This window comes from Delphinus delphis, chromosome 1, assembly GCF_949987515.2.
Source record: "Delphinus delphis chromosome 1, mDelDel1.2, whole genome shotgun sequence".
NCBI lineage: Eukaryota > Metazoa > Chordata > Mammalia > Artiodactyla > Delphinidae > Delphinus > Delphinus delphis.
The window spans coordinates 31,100,100-31,115,477 of record NC_082683.1 but is presented as its reverse complement, the minus strand read 5'-3'; the positions used below and the strand labels follow the sequence as shown (position 1 = coordinate 31,115,477).

Genomic DNA, 15,378 nt, shown 5'->3' with positions numbered 1-15,378 from the left:
AAAAAATTTACATTTTGATAGTTAAAAATAATACTTTATTTTAATTTGTATTTCTCTGACTACTAATGAAGCTTAGTGTTTTTTAAGTTTACTAACAATTTATATATTACACATAATATATAATTTATATAATACATAATATACAAATATGAATATATATATATATTTTCCTGATGAAAGGGTTGCATTTAATTTGAAAATTAGCTATAGTTGGCAAAGAAGCCCAGGGAAGAAATATTTATCTGCCATTGCCAACCCACTAGGTCACCAGCTCTGAAGAGAGATCGTTAATGACCTAAAGTGCAATGTAATTGTTAATAATAGAAAACTAGACAGAGAAACAGGATTCATCTAACTATGAAATCGGACATGACCCATTGATTATTAAGACTGATGACTAAGAAGTTATTATCTAGTTAGATTATTTTGGTACTAGAAACATCGTTCACATTACCAAAAACTGTGATGTCTTTCTGGGTTCCCCCGGGGGGGCAAAGTTACCATTAAAAAAGCACACAAACATCTGGTGTTTTAAATGTGACATCTCTGAATTATAGAGGAGCCATTTATTCAGCTTAATTTAGGGCTCATAATTTTAGTCTCCTAAACTGTGCTGTAGCATTAGAAATGTTGGAAATATTCTTTATGTGTGCTGCCCAATAAGGTAGCCACTAAGCACATGTAGCTATTTACATTTAATTAAAATTAAATAAAATTTAAAACTCAGTGCCTCTGTTACACAAGCCACGTTGCAAGTGCTCAATAGCTATGTGTTTCTAGTGGCCATCTTATTGGACAGTGCAGATAGAGTCTATTCCAACATTGCTGCAAAAAGTTCCACCGGATTAAAAAAAAAAAAGTTCCATTGGGTAGCGCTATTTTAGAAGCAGGAATGAAGACAGGGAGATGGATTTTAGCTGCTGCCTGACTCACTCACTGCACTGAACCAAACTGAATCTGCTCTACATCTGCAAAGGGACACATTCAGAGATTAAGCTGAAGATGGCTGTGGTATAACTTTTAAGCATGATCTGCTTCAGATTTACCTAAACTGAGAAAGGTCTGTGTTAATCTCTCTGTCTTAGCTAATTAAGAGTCATTTGAAATTTTTTTGTTTTCTTTTGAACTCTATAGTACTGTATATGTGTATATTAGTATTTGTGTCATTTGCTATGAAAGCTTTAGGACCTAAGATTTGAAGCTAAATAATAGTACTTCTTCTTTCAGGAAATACCATGCACTTGTCCTTTAAGGAAAAAAAAAAACCTTTAATTTCCTTTGGTGATTTTAACAGTAAAGTGCTCATGGTAAAAGAAAAAATTAAAATATATATAATTATAAAAAAATTAAGTCAGTTGTAATCACACTACCCAGAGATAATCATAGTTAATATTTTGATGAATATCCTAGGCTTTATTGGACACATCTCTACATATAAATAAATTTACAATAATGGGGCCATATTATTCTATATTTTATAATGTGAATGTTACTGAAACGATATATCAATGTCTTTTTATGTTAGTATATATTTATTACTTCTATTGGTTGCATAGTACCACACTGTGGATGTACTATTATTTATATGAACAATACAGTCTTTCTTGTATTGATAATTATTTTGGATATTTTCAAGTTATGATTATTATAAACAACAAGAATAATATCTTTGCTTACACTTTAAAATGCTTTGGATTGTTGGGTCAAAGAGTATAGTACTATTAACATAATAAAGTCAAATAGAAATTTTCTCTATCTCAGGAATACAACTCAATTTTAGAAGTTTGATGCTTCTGCAAGTCTTCTGAACTATATAAAGCTTTCAAAAAGGAACTAAAGACTCTAGAACCTGTTATTTAAAAAGTCAAAACTTTCACTATTTGACATACCTAATATAAATAATTAAACTTGTAAGAGAAAACAGATGATTTCTTAATATCTCTTTCATGAAAATTTCAAGTGTGCTTAGAGAGGAAAAATAACAGTTTAGTAAAACAGTTAAGAGCTGACTTTAGAGCCACAGTGATTGAGTTTGAATACCAGTTCTAGCTGTGTAATCTTGGGTAATTTAAGGTGTGCCTCAGTTTCCTGATCTGTAAAATGGGGGAACAACATACCTACTTCATAGGATTTTTGTGATGCACATATCTTGTAGCTATAATATCCCAGTATGTTGTTTGATTGTGTATCATTTCCCTTTCTATAAGGGATATAGGACATACATTTATATGTTAAATGAAAGTGAATGAAAACATTCACTCTTTTTTTCTTTCCTTTGGGATATACTTTCTCTTAGATATCCTAGGGTATCAACTCTAATACGGAACCTACTGGCTCATAATCCAAGCATCTGTATTATAACTCGCCCCACTGCTCCCTCCACAAAGCAAGCTACATGTCTTAAAAAGGTCAAATACTGTTATAATGAAAATTTCTATAATACTACCACCATACCAATGATCCATTTATTTCAAGCAATATCTAATAACATCCTGGTAGTACAAAATAGTTGAGAATTTTTGGAAAATTTTCACAGCAAAGTTAGTAATAATTCCATAAATATTCATAAATATATTACTGAAATGATTTCTGAAAATGCTCAAAAACTGCCAGAAAGAAACTAGAATTTAGACATTTAAATGTGGATTAAAAAACGAATCTACATTCTTATAGTGAGAGCCAGATTTGTTTCTTTTGGTTTCTTTAAATGCTGTATCTTACTGGATTATGAAATGAAACATGCCTTTTCCTTTGTGCATAAATGAGATTTTAAAATCATTGACTTTGGTTATAGTTTTTATATAAAATAATCTTAATAGGTTTGTAATATCAAGTCAGTAGTTTTAGGAACCTCTCCAAAAGTTCTCAGTTAAAAAAAATAAAACTACAAACTTCAGCTGAGTAAGAAGACTCTTTTCTTACAGGAATTCCTATAATTCTATTCTTCATAGGAGGGAATATATACACCCCTCCTCCAGTTATCTTTTTTTTCCCCATTGCATTGTAAGGTCTAAACATAAATTATTTTATATTCCTGACATCTTAAACATATTCTTGGTAACAGATTATTACAACTTTCTAGGGAAAAAAGTAGAGCGACCAGCATGCTGAAAGAGTGATGCTTTGTTCATATTTTGGCCATAGGTTTGCCTTAAGAAATAGCACACCCCTCAGAATGGAAGAATTTATCTGCCTCCTATTTGATGGGGTTCAGAGCTAAGATGGCTGACTAAATAAACATGGGGGACTGGAATTTCCTTGGAGGCATTCTGGAGGAAGTTCACATCCACTCCACCATGATTGGAAAGATGTGGCTCACCGTCCTGTTCATATTTCGAATGCTTGTTCTGGGTGTAGCTGCTGAAGATGTCTGGAATGATGAGCAGTCTGGCTTCATCTGTAATACAGAACAACCCGGCTGCAGAAATGTATGCTATGATCAGGCCTTTCCTATCTCCCTCATTAGATACTGGGTTTTGCAGGTGATATTTGTGTCTTCACCATCCCTGGTCTACATGGGCCATGCTTTGTACCAACTGAGAGTTCTGGAGAAGGAGAGGCAGATGAAGAAAGCTCAACTGAGGGGTGAACTGGAGGAGGTAGAGCTTGAAATGCCTGGGGATCGGAAGAGATTGGAGCAAGAACTGCGTCAGCTTGAGCAAAGGAAACTAAATAAAGCTCCACTCAGAGGAACCTTGCTTTGCACTTATGTGATACACATTCTCACTCGCTCTGTGGTTGAAGTTGGGTTCATGATTGGACAGTATCTTTTATATGGATTTCACTTAGCGCCTCTATTTAAATGCCATGGCCACCCGTGTCCAAATATAATTGATTGTTTTGTCTCAAGACCCACAGAAAAGACGATATTCCTGTTATTTATGCAATCCATAGCTACTGTTTCACTTTTCTTAAATGTTCTAGAAATATTCCATCTAGGTTTTAAAAAGATTAAAAGAGGGCTTTGGGGACAATATAAATTGAAGGATGAACATAATGAATTTTGTACCAACAAGTCAAAACAAAACCTTGCCAGATATCAAAACACATCTGCAAATTCACTGAAACGATTCTCTTCTGCACCTGATTACAGTCTGTTAGTGGAAAAGCAAACACACACAGCAGCGTACCCTGGTTTAAATCCACCTGCATTTCAGACAGATCCAGATAATCACAGTGGAAATGATGACAAAGGTATTTTGGATGAACAGGAAATGCTACTTTCTGAGATGTGTATGCTTAGTACTACCTGTGGTCATCTTCAAAACATCAACTCAAGTAATAAAGGAGACACTCATAAAATATCTGGAAAAGAAGTTAATGGTAACCAGTTGAGGGGAAAAAGAGAAATTGATGGCAAAGACAGCAAAAGGAACCACTACTCTAAAGGTCACTGTTCTCTTCCAGGTGATGCTATAGATCTGAACAACCACACGGGGCAGTCACCCCAAACAGCTTTCTCTCTGCCAGCTAACTACACCTGGAAACCGAAATGGCTTCGTGCTACTTGGGGTCCCTCTGCAGAAAATGAAAAGCAGGCATCACCTCCTAAAGGTAACCTCAAGGGCCAGCTCAGAGAGAGCACAATCAGAACGCTTCCTCCTTCACAGGGAGACTTCCATCCACTTGACATTCCAGACACTCCTGATTCTTTGGGAGGGTTGTCCTTTGAATCCGAGTTGGTCAAAACCTGTAGTAACCCTACTGCTTGTCCTCCAAATCATTTAGTGTCGCTGACAAACAACCTCATTGGTAGGCGGGCTCCCACAGACCTTCAGATCTGAACAGCTGTTGGCTTTTAGACATTCTGTGTATTACATTATCAAAGAAGTAGCTTAATGATGGTTGAGCACAGAAAAAACAGATAGGGCAGCTCTACAGACCAGCTGTTTAGACAGACAACTGCAAACCCATTTAAAAAAGGGAAAATGGCTCTAATTCTGAATTGGGAAGGACTAGTTTCAAGTTCAAAGACATAGAGTTACCAAGTCAGGACTACTTTTCTACAGGCTCCCTTCAGAATAACACTAATTTTGGGAAAATCACATGTCAGAATCGAAGCTAAATGGAACCAGGTTTTTCCTTGAAGGGAGCACAGCCTTCAGAGATTGTTCTTAATCTACGTAATTCCCTCTTTTGGTTATTCATCTTTTACTTCTGGACACTGATTATACTTTGTTTGCCCCTGGGACTTAACGCAGTTTCTTTATAGACTGCAACCTGATCTGTCTTGAATATAATCATAATGTTGCTATCTAGGTAAATAAAATCCTAAAAAGACTGGTCGCTTTCTTTCACCAGTTTATAGATAGCATCGTGGTTCAGTGCCAGGATCGGAGTCTTGGCTCTACTACTCACTGGTTATCTATACTTGACCGTTTACTAACAGTACCTACCTTACAGGGATGGTGTGAGAATTAAAATAAGAAACATATGTGTTTAATGCACTGCCAGGCACACAGTAAGCGCTCAAAAGTGCTAGCTATTATTAGCACATTACTGCTCACCCTCCGGAGGCCCACATCAAGTTGGCCACAAAACAAGGAGACTCCAAATATAAGAGCTGGAGCCCAAACAGACGATTCTAAGCAGTCCTCTAGCCATTGGAAATCCAAGGGTTGCCCTCGTTAGTGCGCCCTTTTTCAAGATGGGGGTCGACAAGCCAGCACACACACGCTGCCAGAGCTCCGGAGGTCCTAGTTGACACAGGTCCGCCCACTCCCGGTGTCAGGAGATCCCAGTCTCTAGAATGAGTTCTAGTGCTCCAGGCTCAGTAGGCCCCGCCCCCTGGAGCCCCGCCCACCTTTGGCCCCACTGGACACTTGTCCGGAGTTACCAAAACCCAGCCTCCTACTAAGTAACCGAAACTCTGCGAGAACCGGAAGAGGAAGGAGGAGTGCTGCTTTGCTAGACAGAGGGGCGGGCGTACGCAGCCTCCTTGGGCTCAGCTCACTATGGGGCATTCAGAGCGTCCTGGTCGCCATGAAAACGGGCCACACCCCGGCGGTCCCGAACCGTGGTTCGCAAGTGCGCAGGCGCGTGCGCCCTTCCGCGCATGAGCAGTGCTGCTCCGAGCCCTCCCGCCACGGTCTCCGGCGCCAGCTACGCCGCTGCCGCTGTCACTATGGCCCATTACAAAGTGAGGGGGGCGCGGCGTGGCTGGGGGCGTGCGGGCGGTAGCCAGCCGCTGGTCGGCTTGGGTGGGAGTGGGGGCGCGCGCGCAGGTCTGGGGGGCTTGAGGTGGCGAGGCGGAGGCGGCGTTGCCGGACTCCCAGCGCCTTCTTCCTGCTCCGGCCCCCGGGCTTCGGCCACTGACCCGCCGTGTCTCCTCAGGCCGCCGACTCGAAGCGCGAGCAGTTCCGGAGGTACTTGGAGAAGTCGGGGGTGCTGGACACGCTGACCAAGGGTGAGCATGGGCCAGGAGAGGGTTTCTCGTGACCTCGTCGTGCTCCTCGGCGCAGCGCCCCAGACGGGCCGTGGCGTGGGGCAGGAGGGGAACAGGTGGAACTCGTCCCGGGTTCAGCGAGGTGGGCCTCGGGGTTCAGCGGGGACCGGCTCACGCCTGGCTGCCGGCCGCCGCCGGGGTTGGGTAGCCTCGCACTCGCTACCGCTCTCGCCGCAGGGAGTGAAACTCTTGCAGCTGTTGTGAAGTCCCTCCAACTTCCGTTGCTTTGCCTTGAGCAGCCGCAGTGAGCATGTTTGCTAAAGACCTTGAGAGCCCAACTCCTCCCTCCTGACACTTTTTTCGGAGCCCTCAAAATCCTGTACAGAAACACTTTCCTTTGAACAAAGGGCAAGTGGGGAAATGACCAGGTTTGAAAGCGGGCTATAAAGTAGCTAAGTAAACCTAATCCCCGAAGTAGCGGTTTGGCTGTGGCTTTTCAACGGAACCCAGTTTCGTAGTCTATATCAATTGCTACTTTGTGCAGATTTCACAATTAAAGTAGAATCACAGTTTAAAGAGCTTGAGGGCACATCAAAACGGTTATATTGTTTTCACTTTTAAAAATGGAAGCTGTTACACTGTATCTCTTACTCTGGGGTTCAAGATCTAAGTAGACGAATAAGGTGCTTGAAACTGGAGGGTTGCAAGAGGTAGTGTGGGTACTGCTTATTTCATTAGCTAAGCCGTAAGGCGAGTGCCTGTTATGTATCATTCAACTCACTGGCTGGAACTTTCAAGGGTGCAGAACAGAGGAGTTGGCAGGGATGATGATCTGGGTCCCTACGAGAAGTACGGTAAATATCTGGGAAATAATTTGGTAACTGCTCTTTGGCCAGAAGCAAAAGTTAGGAGAAAATTCTGGGAGAATAACAACTCTGGGTCTTAGCAGAATGCAGGGCTTTTAATTCCCAAGCATGGGCTGGCAATTTTGAGTTGCTACCTTAGGTTCAGGTTTCAGTTTCCTATCTCTTTGCAAATAAGTTTCAGTAAACATTTAAGGGACTACACGAAAGCACTTGTGCTGTCATCTGGGGAGGTATCACAGACTCTTGGAATTTCATCGACCTCCCCCACCCCTCAAAAAACTCCACAAGCGCACTTCTTTCATTTATTTAACCATTTTATTCAGGTGTCTGTTCTAGGCACCGGGGATAAAACAATGGGGGAAAAAAAAGTCCCTGCTCTAAATGAACTTATATCCTAGTTGGGGGAGACAGATAAACCATAGTGTCAACCAGCGGTAAGTGTTATGAAAAAAACATAGCAAAGTAAGGGCATAAGGAGGATGGGTGTGCCATTTTATATAGGGTGGTGAGGCAAGGCCTCTCAAGACATTTGAGCAGAGACATGAGTGAAGTGTGATGTTGAGTTTCAGGAGGTATAAGGAGGCCAGAGTGGCTGGATGGAGTGAATGAAACATACACTGGTAAGGACAGAGAAGTGATGATAGTGGGAGGTAAATGAAGATATTCAGCCTTGTGGCCATACATGGATTTTCCTTCATGAGAGACTGGAAACCACGAGAGGCTTCTTTTCCCTTACTGACATCTACTGGTATTCCCTCTCAACTTTCCTAGATTTCCAGTCTCCTAAGTAATATCAGACAACAGAGTATCTACTGATATGATCTATTTAAAGTTTGATTTTGTGTACTTTACACAGATTTAACTTATAATTTTTATCCAGCTTATTTCCACGTTAAAACGCTAACATTAAAACGCGATAAGGGGCTTCCCTGGTGGCGCAGTGGTTGAGAGTCTGCCTGTAGATGCAGCGGACACGGGTTCGTGCCGCGGTCCGGGAGGATCCCACATGCCGCGGAGCGGCTGGGCCCGTGAACCATGGCTGCTGAGCCTGCGCGTTTGGAGCCTGTGCACCGCAGCGGGAGAGGCCACAACAGTGAGAGGCCCGCGTACCGCAAAAAAACAAAACAAAACAAAAAAACAAACGCTATAGGGATGGCTAAAGAGAAAGATAAGTCATTTGAAAGAAGAGGCATTTTAGTTATTTTGAGCACTGTATCAACCTCTAAAAATCCTGGCTGCTAAGGCAAAAAGGGAAACACTGGGTATAGAGTTCTTGTCTGTTTAAAAGGAAGTATATTTCATCTATAGAAAAGCACAGGAAACTTGACATTTACATTATGTTCTGTAATTATCAACCTTGTAACTACCACTGACAGAAACTTAGAAGCTTAAAAGAAAGGGTAGGGGAAGAAAGGGTAAGAGTATTCATGTCTTATAAAGTTAGAATTTGGTAGAGATCAGTGTAAATTAATGGAAGAAGAAACAGAGGCTTGAGTACATAGTTTCAAGAAAAAGGTAATTAAGTAGAGGAATTAAAGTGTACTGTAACACTGAAAGAAGAGGGAAGGAGAGGAGAGGGTAGTGATGATGTAAATATGCCAATTTCTCAAAAAACAGTGCTGTAAGTACGTTTAGAAGAGTATCAGAACTTAACGTAAGTTGTTAGTATTAGTTGCCCATTTGATTTTTTTTAATACTGTCTATATTTGAAGGGTTATTACAACTCTAAAAAAATAAAAGGGGAGCATGTAAGTTGGTTTATGAGGTGTTCCTAAACTGGGGTCTAGATATGCACTTTTTTGTGTGTGTAGATAGAGTTTTTTGTCTTTGATCAGATTTTTCAAAGAGTTCTGTGCACAAAAAAATTAACCACTGGTTTAGAGAGATTTTTACTCGAGTAGTATATCCTAGAAGGAATGTGTTCAATAATAAGATGGAAAAGGTAGTGCTGACGTGAACTATTGGATATGAAACCACTAAAGTATATATTTTAATACTGATTTGAGCATGTTGATTACTGGTAAAGTTTTTGGTTGGTAGTTGTTTAGCATGTTGTGTGTGAAACTTCATTCTTGAAGAACATTTTGAATTCAGACCTTCTTCCTTCCAACAGTTAACCATAGCCCTGTTGATTCTCTACAGAGTTTTTCTCAAACATATCTACCTTGTTTTCATCCCTCTATCACTCTAGTGCAGGTCACTCTCTCCCTTTTTTTTTTTTGGCTGCGCCACGAGGCACGCGGGATCTTAGTTCCCCAACCAGGGATTGAACCCGTGCCCCCTGCAGTGGAAGCCCAGAGTCCTAACCACTGGACTGCCAGGGAATTCCCAGGTCACTCTCTTTAAACTGGATTACCGTATCAGCCTCTTAATTGCTCTTCCTGCCTTTAAATCCTTGTCCCACTTGTCTGTCTTCCACACAGGAGTCAAGAGTGATCCTGTCACTCCCCTGCTTATAACTGTTTAATTATATGCCATTTTGTTCTTAGGACCAAGGCCTGATTGAACTTGCAGGATCCTCTAGTCTCCTCCCTAACCACCTTTCCAGCTTCCTTTCCTGCCCCCCTTTTCACAACTCCATCTAGACACACTTGAATTTTCAGTTCCTCAATATGTTGTTCTTTTGCCCCTGGCCTTCCCTTTTTATCTGAAACCACTGCCTAGGTCTCAGGTCTTATTTCTCTTTCTTGGGGACGCCTTCCCTGGTGCCCTGGGCTGAGTTAGGTGTTCTTCCAATATGCTTCTATAACCCATTACCCTATATTGCTGCTTGATAGTCTTTTTTTGGCTAGTTCCTTGTTTATCTTTTGCACTAGACTGTAAATTCATTGAGAGCAGCGACCTTGTCTGTCTTCTTCACCATAGTATGGACAGTCCTAGCAATGTGCGTGGTGTATAATAGACACTCAGTATTTACGGGGGTATGGAATATAATTTCAGCCATTTTAATTTAAGACTTTAATTGTTGTTTTTTTCTGCTTTTTGATTTGCAGTTTTGGTAGCCTTATATGAAGAACCAGAGAAACCTAATAGTGCTTTGGAGTATCCTTTTCATTTTTCAAGTCAGAAAAAGGCCTTTATTTTTTTGAACTCCTATATTTTCACATAGATAATAACCTTTAAAATACTTTTGATTACTGAAAAAATTACTTTCTTTGAGTATTTGGATTTTGATCTCTGGGTAAATATTTGTGGTAGGGTGGGGTAACTCTCATCAGAGAATTATTTCCAAAGGCTATTTCATTAGTTTCATTGAGCTCAAGTAAATTCTTAACTTTTACATTAGTTTTTTAAAGCATCACTTAGGAGCTGCCACCCCAGAAAATCCAGAAATAGAGCTGCTTCGCCTAGAATTGGCAGAAATGAAAGAGAAATATGAAGCTATTGTAGAAGAAAATAAAAAACTGAAAACAAAGGTAAAATTTTTGAAAGAATTCATATTAAAAATAATGTCACCTTTAATGATTATATGACCAAAACCTCACTAAAATGGACAGTAGGGGAGGGAGGCAGGTGAATATCAATCTCAGTTAACTGCAAGGCCAAGCTGATGCCCTGTCTAGAAAACCACAAGCAAACTGTAACTAGGATGAGCAAAGTGTGGTCAAGAAGAGGTTCTTGGGAACCTTCATCGACAAAAAGATGAAAATATTGGTTAATGATTAGTGGTTTATAAGTAAATGGAGATTTCTTAGTCTTAGGCAGTTGACTTAATAGGTCGATACAGGGCCACTGCTTTGCTAATGGAACCCCTTAGATTGTGCAGTGCACAATCTGCATAGTCACGTGGTGGCCCTGTAATGTGTTAACTCTGTAAACTTGTTTGCACTTAACCTCGGTCCATTTGCTTGCCCTTAATTTTGTCTATTGCTGAAGTTTTTTCTTTGTTTAGGCTTCCGAGAATTTTCATAAAGCTCAAACTAGTCAACTCTTAAGTCTTTGAGGTTTTACCACATCTGAATCACATAATGCATTTCACGTGACTCTAGGCATTTCTCATGATGTGTTTTATCTTCTCAGCCTTGTGAGATAAGTCACACAGGTGCACAGACCATTTTGTAGGTGAGGAAACTAAAGCACAGTGAAGTCTAATTAGCTTCTCAAATCTGACAGCTAACTGGAACAACTCAAATCTTAGCACAGTGTTGCAGCAGACCCCAGCTCGGCATAACAGAAAATTCAGTGTCTGAAATTATCCAAGATCCCACAGTGTGTAGATGCCACACAACTTTTTGGCACCTTTTAAGTCAAAAGCGTTAGCTGCTCCTCATTGACTGGCTAGATTAATGTATGTCACATAATTCTTTTTTTCTGCTTTTTAGGAGAAAGTTCAGTAAACTTATGGTGGAGAGAAAGAATATGGTGGCTTATACCTTACTCGAAGCCACAACATCTTTGGGAAGATATATATTATTGCATATCAAGTATTTGTGTAGTGCAGTCATGAATGGGAATTAAGTTTTAGTTTCCCAGTAATTTTAAAGGTTTATTTAAAAAGAACTTTCACTAGGTTTGATTATATTAAATATTAAGATCACTGAGTGGTTTAAAAAGGATAGGATTTTAATATAAACTTACTGATTCAGTAATTAAATTGAATAGTTAACTCGTTTTGTTACTATTAAGTTTTTTACCCAATTTAGAATCAAATTCACCTAAACTCCTCTGTCTTTGCCCCATAGCTTGCTCAGTATGAACCACCTCAGGAGGAGAAGCGTGCTGAATAGGATTCTTCTCAGTTGAAAAGACACTGAAAAATGGTTTTGTATGACTTGAATAGTTTGTATAGTATATAATCTTTTCTGAACAGATGCTATAGTACTCTTTTAATATGTTAAATTCACCTATCACACTTTAACTGTTATAAACACATATACTTAGAATCACCAATAAAAACTCAATATAACTTTCTTTGGGTCTTAAAAGCAGGAGAATCAAAAGGGAATCCTGAAAAAACATCTAAACACAGCCATCTAATTCATTACCTTAAAAGACATTCTGTTTATTAGTCTGACTAGGAATGATGGTACTGGTTGTATTTTAGCCAAGGAAGTTTAGCATGGAGCTATTCCTTGGTTTAGTTCAGGATATGAACACAGGTACAGTCATTCTTTAAAACGAAGATGACACTGTTGTTTATATTCTCTGTAGGCAGCTGGAGAGATCTGTGTGACATAAGATACTGTTGCATGGGGTCTCATGAATCTTCTGCTCTTGTTTATATAATGTGGAACAAATGACTCTTCTTTGCCACCACTTTGCCTTAGATAACTGTGTGTGTGCCAGTGTGAACTCTGACACCACATTTCCTTCTATGCAATCATGCCCTATCTGATAATGTTGCCTTGCTTTACTGTGTGCTTCCGTGGGTCCCAGTTGCACATTGGCCTTTCTGTGTTGTTTTTCAACTTGCTATAATAGCAGTTATCCTGATTGTAATTTATATAACTTTAAAGAGAATCACACTGTTCCCCTGCCTTACTTGTTGCTTAGCCGAACACAGAACAGAGGCAATATAAAATTCTGGGTTCACGCACAAGCTGGGACAAGAAGGGGAATGAGCCATATATCGTGGAAAATTATAGTTTGCGGGTATAATTATATAGTGCTTTTTTCCCTCAAAGTATTTTTCTAGCCTTGAATTCATTTTATCTTCATTATCCCTGTGAAGTAGGTAGGCAAGTATGAGGGGAGGTGGGGTGCTGAATTTTTAGGCCAAAGACTGATATAAATACAAATTATTTACTAATTGCAGAACCTTGGGCACATCAGTTAATTGCTCTGAGATTCACTTTCCTCATCTGTTAAATGGGAGTAATATCTGTGCTGCCTACCTCACAGGGTTGTTGTGAGGGTCAAATGGAATGTATGTGAAAGATTTGTAAATGGTAAAGCACTATATTCTTGTTTGTTAGTCCTTTTTCCTTTCTTGGAACACCTACAGTCAGATGTTTTGTGTTACTGATCCCTTATTTTCCTTATTGACTGACTAGCATTATTAAGAAGTAGTCCTGGGCTTCCCTGGTGGTGCAGTGGTTGCGAGTCCCCCTGCCGATGCAGGGGACACGGGTTCGTGCCCCGGTCTGGGAGGATCCCACATGCCGCTGAGCCTGTGCGTCCGGAGCCTGTGCTCCGCAATGGGAGAGGCCACAACAGTGAGAGGCCCACGTACCGCAAAAAAAAAAAAAAAAAAAAAAAAAAGTAGTAGTCCTACTTCATGTATTCTGTCCCTATTGTTAGAGAAATGTCTTTATTTTTTGGTGAAAACACACATAGAAAACAAAATCCAATGAAAGCTGGTTTAACTAGCAAAAGCCTCAGCACCTTCTGGAAACTGTGACCAAGCCAATCATAAGGGCATTTTAATCAGTCATGTTGGCAGGAATGTGGCAATTGTCTGTGCCTCTTCTAGTCACAAGTTTGTTTTTGGAGGGGAGTCAGATACAGTTGGAAGAACATTTACTTGAATTGGTTTATGTTTTACCGGTTCGAGTGCCTCTTACATGGACAGCAGTGGGCTGAGTGCTAGGTGTTATAAAGGTGAATGACTTGAAGTTAGCTTTAAGCCACGTATATAACCAACTACAATGTGGGACAGGATGTGCTAAGAACCATAAATAATAATAAAACATGGCCCCATGGGAGTTTTGGAAGAGAGGGAGACTTGGCTTCCTTAAGCAATTGGTATGACAGTCCCTTTGTGGACAGGCAAGTAGAAATTTTTTCTGGCAGCCAACCCTCATTTGCTTTTTTCCCAATGGGACTGGTATTAATATTTATGTAAGTCAAATGACTGTCTCTTGTACCATCCTTTTGAACAGAATGGCAACCTGTGGGTTGGATAATCAGACCTTTTGGGGGAACTGACCTGCTTAAACTGCTGTATCAGTCAGTGCTATGAATTCAGGGTCAGCCTGGCCTCTGGAGGTCCTCTTCAACATTTCTAGCAAGGATCTGAATGAAGACAGTATACAAGAAGATGCTCACTGGAGTAAAAAAGGATCCAATCTATTTAGTTCCTGTTTGTTTCAGCTGCCTTATCTATAAAATGTAGATTTCATTATCTTGCCTACCTCACAAGGTATTGTAAGGATCAAATTAAACATAATGGATGTAAAAGTACCTTGCAAATTGTAAAGGACTACATATGGGTCAGATGGTAGTAATGCTAATTCTCTAAGCGCCACAAAGTTGGAAGGGCTGGTTGGTAGACTATATTGAAATGAGCTCGAAAATGATCAACAACTTGAAGTACCTAAACTTCACAGCCTAAGCCAAAAAGTTGAAATATCAAGTCTTATATTTAGGTTAAAAAATGTAGCTATACAAGTTTAGTCACTAGGATTGCTGACAAAGTACTAGTTCCAGTGACTATCAGTGTGAAACACTTATACTCCATGTATATTAAAAAAAAAAATCCATTCTGGAAAGCATTAATAGAAATATTGTCCAGGTGCTAAACAGTCACCCTGAAGGCTGTATTGGTCAGTATTGCATTGTAGGTGTCAGACATTTGATGGATGTTGACAAGCTCAGTTGCATATAAAGGAGAGCGCATTTGAAACTATCAGGCTGTGCTGTCCAATACGGTAGCCACTAGCCACATCTGGCAATTAAAATTAAACAAAATTAAAAATTCAGTTCCTCAGTCACACTAGCAACAATTGAGCAGTGTAGATGTAGAACATTTCTGTCATCACAGGAAGTGCTATTGGACATTACTGTAGAAGGAATGGCTGAAGGAACTGAGTATGTTTAATGTGGAACAGAGAAGACAGTGGGTAATGAAGACTGTAATCTAATATGTGAGGTGCTGTCGTGAAAAAGATGATGACCACTGCTTTTAGACTCTGGTATATAAGCTCCAGGGAGTGTGATTTTTGGCCTGAATAAGAGACTTTTAAACAAAGTTTTACCACAGTGGAATTGGATGCCTGTTGAGATAGTGAGCTCTCTTCCCTGGCATCTATTGAAGTGTATGCTGCATGTCTATCAGTCAGAGGCACTGTAGAGTGGATTCTCTTTAGGTGAGAGGTTGTACTAGATGACCTCTAAGTATGTGTCCTACCTTTAACTTCGACGTTCAGACAGAACCAAGTCCCAGATTTGCATACATGCTTTCCCTTC

The 15,378-nt window shown here is 40.1% G+C and overlaps 2 protein-coding genes across 2 annotated transcripts; both read left to right on the top strand.

The window, feature by feature from the left end:
• Positions 1–3,239: 3,239 nt before the first annotated feature.
• Positions 3,240–5,282, top strand: GJA9 (gap junction protein alpha 9). Its single transcript, XM_060003963.1, has one exon. It carries the CDS (start codon positions 3,240–3,242, stop codon positions 4,782–4,784), a length of 1,545 nt encoding a protein of 514 aa, XP_059859946.1. The 3' UTR covers positions 4,785–5,282.
• Positions 5,283–6,039: 757 nt separating this feature from the next.
• On the top strand, positions 6,040–13,321 carry MYCBP (MYC binding protein). Its single transcript, XM_060019750.2, has 5 exons — positions 6,040–6,139; positions 6,334–6,406; positions 10,245–10,293; positions 10,538–10,667; positions 11,934–13,321. The coding sequence occupies exons 1-5, from the start codon at positions 6,056–6,058 to the stop codon at positions 11,976–11,978; spliced, it is 381 nt and encodes a 126-aa protein (XP_059875733.1). The 5' UTR covers positions 6,040–6,055; the 3' UTR covers positions 11,979–13,321.
• The last annotated feature ends 2,057 nt before the right edge of the window (positions 13,322–15,378 follow it).

What these genes read in the sequence shown, in the direction of transcription:
- MYCBP (XM_060019750.2), top strand. Translation starts at nt 6,056, where the DNA reads ATGAGCAGTGCTGCTCCGAGCCCTCCCGCCACGGTCTCCGGCGCCAGC. An exon ending in TCACTATGGCCCATTACAAA is followed by an intron (nt 6,140 to 6,333) that starts GTGAGGGGGGCG and finishes GTGTCTCCTCAG; the next exon opens with GCCGCCGACTCGAAGCGCGA. An exon ending in ATAAAAAACTGAAAACAAAG is followed by an intron (nt 10,668 to 11,933) that starts GTAAAATTTTTG and finishes TTTGCCCCATAG; the next exon opens with CTTGCTCAGTATGAACCACC.
- GJA9 (XM_060003963.1), top strand. Translation starts at nt 3,240, where the DNA reads ATGGGGGACTGGAATTTCCTTGGAGGCATTCTGGAGGAAGTTCACATC.